Consider the following 4,458-nt stretch of genomic DNA (forward strand, 5'->3'; position numbering starts at 1 on the left):
GGTGTGGTCAAGGGGGAGATTTGAATCTGGGCCTTTCCACAACCCACATGAGCACTATAATCACTGACCTAAAGATTATGCTAGGTGATGAGAGACAGCCCCACAACCTTCTCCCTCACCTCTGATCATTTTTGTGAAAGGCTAAAACTATTTTGTCAAATTTGCAAATCGTTTCGGGTCAGCTGAACCTGCATTTTCCAGCAAATGAACAATCTGTCTGAAAAATTTCACCTACCTTTGGTGTGAACCTGATTCTTCTTCAGAGAGAACTAAATGGACTTAAAATACAGGGGAGAAATTGCTTAAGAGTTGTTCCAGTTACTGGAAGATGTTTGTAAACTCTCATCAGACATTGGAAATATATGGCATTTGAGGTGTAACTATTCCTAGATTTTAAGGCCAGAAGAGACCACTGTGATTATCTAGTCTCACCTTCTGTATTGCACAGGCCCTAGAAACTCACTCAGCAATTTCAACATCAAACCTAATCTTCTGGCTCAACTAGGAACACGCACAGTTGTGTGCAACAGGAGGACAAAAAGGAGAAGAGTTTTCATCACTTTAAGTTCTAGGTTGCGACCCTGTGCTCCTATCCTGTGGCTGGGAAAAGGAAGGAGGGTTTTGTGTGTAACCAGGATTTAGGCAACACACAAAAAATTCCAAACTCTGGCACAGACTCCCTGTGTGACCTCGGACCTTGAGCTGCAGAGCAGTGCACAAACCACAGGACCAGCCTCCCAGCTGGTCAGGCTGGATTCTCACTGTCCCAGAGCTTCCCCCTGCAGTGTGGAGACTCGGGATAGCAAGAAGCCAGTTACAGGCGTTTGATTCTCTGGAGCTGGGTGATGAACTGACGCTTCACTTGACGAATACCCTGATTATCCTCACACGAATTGCTTGAGTTTTCACGCTGTACATGATTGGGTTCATCAGGGGCGGGACCAGCATATAGATGTTGCCTAGGACAATCTGAAATATCAGAGGAGTGTTCTTCACGAATCTATATATCACAGCTAAGGCAATATCTGGTGTGTAGAAGAGAAGGACGACGCAGACATGGGAGACACAGGTATTTAGGGCCTTGAGGCGCTCTGCGTGTGATGCGATGCTCAGCACTGTTTTGAGGATCATCACATAGGACAGGAGGATGAGCAGGAAGTCCAACCCATGTAAAGAGAGTGTTAAAAAGAAACCATAGATGATGTTGACTCTGAAATCCGAACAAGCCATCGTCATGACCTCCTGGTGCAGGCAGTAGGAATTGGAGAGGATGCTTTCCTTACAGTATCGATGCTGTTTCAGAATAATAGGGAGTGGGAAATTTAGGACAACTCCTCTGAGCACAGACACCAGTCCCATCTTGGCTATTCTTGGCGCGGTTAAGATAGAAGCATATCTCAGTGGGTTACAGATGGCTACAAAGCGGTCAAAGGCCATGCACAAGAGCACAGAGGATTCAATGGACGTAAATGAATGGATGAAGAACAGCTGGGCAAAACAGGCATCGTGGCTGATCTCCCTAGAGTGAAACCAGTATATGCCCAGTGTTGTTGGTAGGGTGGATAACGATAAGCCAAGGTCTGTAACGGTCAACATGGAAAGGAAAATGTACATGGGCTCATTGAGGGTTGGATCTGTTTTTAAAATGAACAGAATGATTGAATTTCCTAATATGGAAATAACATACATTAAGCAGAACGGGATGAAAATCCATACATGGATGTCTTCCAGCCCAGGTAATCCGGTGAGAAGGAAAACAGCAGGTTGCAATTTGGTGTCATTGACAGCTGGCATGATATCCTCTGTATATGAGTACAAGGAGTTTTGAACTTTACTTCCTGAAAGTAAAAGTAACAGGAGACTAGATAATATTAAAGGAGACATTATTGTGCTCTCAGTGCATGTCTAGAGTCTTCCAACAAAAACATACTCTTGGATTTACACATGATGATTACCTGTTCTGTTCATTCCCTCTGAAGCATCTGGCATTGGCCCTGTGGAGGACAAGATACTGGGCTTCATCGGCCATTGTTCTGACCCTGTGTGGCCATTCCTATATTCTCATGTACACCACCAATAGTGCATTTAGCCCCTTTCCCTGTGGCTGGTAACAGAAGTTTCAGAGGAAGGTAGAAGAAGCCGTACAATAGACAGCTGTGAAATAACCTGTGAAATTCCTCCTGGCACAGACATATTTTATGGTGTAAATCAGAAAGGTTTATGACCCTCTCAAGCTATTTGAAAAACCCTTCCCTACTATATCTGAATTTTCTGTTTCCCCAGACCAACCTCCAGTCCCTCTTTGAATCCTACCAAACTCTTGGTCTCATTGATAGCTTGTGGCTGTAAGTTCTACAGCCTTCTTCAGCACTCTGTGATTTAATAATTATGACCTTGTGAGGACACGGTGAATACGGTCATTGCATTTATCTGTCCTGCACTGATGCTATTTATAAATGTGTTTAATTGCCTCATTATATTTTATTTATTTTCTCTATTCCTGAGAGAGCAAATTACACCACTTTGTACTGCCTCTTTGCAATACAGAGGAAAAATTCTAAGGGCCAGGAAATTCAGAAACTTTGACTGCAAGGGCATCACTCCAGATTAACACGTGTAAATTCGATGAGAATCAGGCTCTATTAACTTGCACTTACCAAATACTCTCAGTGATACATTGTGCCCCAAAGAATCCCTCCAAAACAAGCTGAATGATTTGCCCAGCCAGTGTTGACTGGATCCAGACATGTCAACCATCTTAAAAGCTTCTCTTTATCCTCACAGGACCCGCATCCTCCCCTCATGCGAGGGGTCTGTAGATCTTTGGCAAGTTCCAAGCTAACACAATGAGTTACTTCAGCTGGGTGGGGGAGGGATTGGAGCCCAAATAATGAACAGTGCAAACACCAGTGTGACAGGGTGCTGAGAAAGAACTGCTTATTCTGCCCTCTGTCATGCCAGCTTCAGTTTAGGGACGTAAATTGGAGATGGCTGGAGAGAAACCTGCACCTAGTTAGAGAACCAGAGACAGCTGCCTGCCCTGTTAGCCTTGGGGCTGCATTAAGTGCTGAGAGAAGGGAAGCCAGGGGAGGGAGGCAGGAGGTGGAAGTAGAGCAATAGCTCCTCCCTGCTGGGTGCAGACGCTAGACGGCAAGCTTGGAATGGTGGAAAGGTGGTGGGAGCACAATATGTAAATAAAACTGCACCAGTGGTTGCTGAACCTGAGGGTCTCCCACTGACTTTGTGAATGAAGCAGAAGCAGGGCAGGCACGGCAACACCCTGCTACAACTGGTTTTGCACTAATATCCCACTGAGAGTGCAAGTTACTTTAGACATGTTCATGTAACCGGTGATGGGTGTAAATTACATACAACCACTATATGATCCCCTTGACTGCACCTCATCTCTTCTCTTTGCTGAAACACAGACCAGTGGTTCTCTTGTTTCATGACTTTTTGGAATGTCTTGCCCAATTGTATCAGAATTATTGTGTGCATAAATCTGAATGTCAGTGTTACAAGCAGCTTCTGGTCTCTTACCAGGAGACATAATCATACAAAAAGAGTTAATAGCACAAAACCATTGAAAACAGAATTAGAATACCTCTGAAGCATTTTCTAAAGCAAATGCCATTAAGCAGTAAAGTTACTCCTGCTGCAACACCTCTGCTGCTGGCTTTCAATAGACATGCATGTAATTTGTTTTGTAGTAATTGTACTACAATGAAAAGTTGTGGCATAACATTTATAGAGCCATACTTTAGCACACACATGTGAACCCATTCTTTCCCCTCGGATCTTCTTTTAGGGATGATTTCTCAGGTTAGAGGGGGACCTAAAACATAACGTGTGTCATCTTAGTTTCTTGAGAACTTGAAAAGATTGTAGCCTGACAGCCCTCATTAATTTGCCTATCAGCAAACAAAGGTCTGGTGAATCCTTTGCTGCTGCTACCTTCTCTATCCCTGGGTTCATAGCTGACTGGTTCCCACTGGTTCTCTGATGTCTATCTGCAGCCTTTATCTGAAGCAATGCAGGCTTTGGGATCAGCATATATGACATATATTCCCTGAGCACTCACTGTATAATACACTGGTTATCAACCCTTTTTCATATCCGGACCCCCAGGGTCTGATCTAATATGTTGTACAACCACCAAGTACAACCACTGCTCTAGTACATTGTAACACAGCACCTGTTACTCAGCGAAGATGAGGGTTTGTGGGAAGCAGGTTTCAAAGTGAAATGCATGAGTATTCATGGAAATGAAACTTCACTTCACAGATGAAAGTCATCTATTGCTCTCTCTCTCTCTCTGACTGTCTGTGCACTGTATTATATAGTCCTAGTTTAATAGCAGGCTGCGGGAAAACAAAGAGGAAGAGAAACAATAGCTCAAGAAAAGCCGGCTCTCACTGCAGGGAGATTAAGAGAGAGCACCTGAGCTTCAGGCCAAGT

General features: G+C 44.0%; 1 protein-coding gene across 1 annotated transcript; it reads right to left on the reverse strand.

Moving 5' to 3' along the window:
* Positions 1-858: 858 nt before the first annotated feature.
* On the reverse strand, positions 859-1,794 carry LOC137161580 (olfactory receptor 51G2-like). The gene has a single exon (XM_067560961.1). It carries the CDS (start codon positions 1,792-1,794, stop codon positions 859-861), a length of 936 nt encoding a protein of 311 aa, XP_067417062.1.
* Between the last annotated feature and the right edge of the window lie 2,664 nt (positions 1,795-4,458).

Source organism: Emydura macquarii, unplaced genomic scaffold, assembly GCF_026122565.2.
Source record: "Emydura macquarii macquarii isolate MOO-44397 ecotype Brisbane River unplaced genomic scaffold, CSIRO-AGI_Emac_v2 contig_2325, whole genome shotgun sequence".
Lineage (NCBI taxonomy): Eukaryota > Metazoa > Chordata > Testudines > Chelidae > Emydura > Emydura macquarii.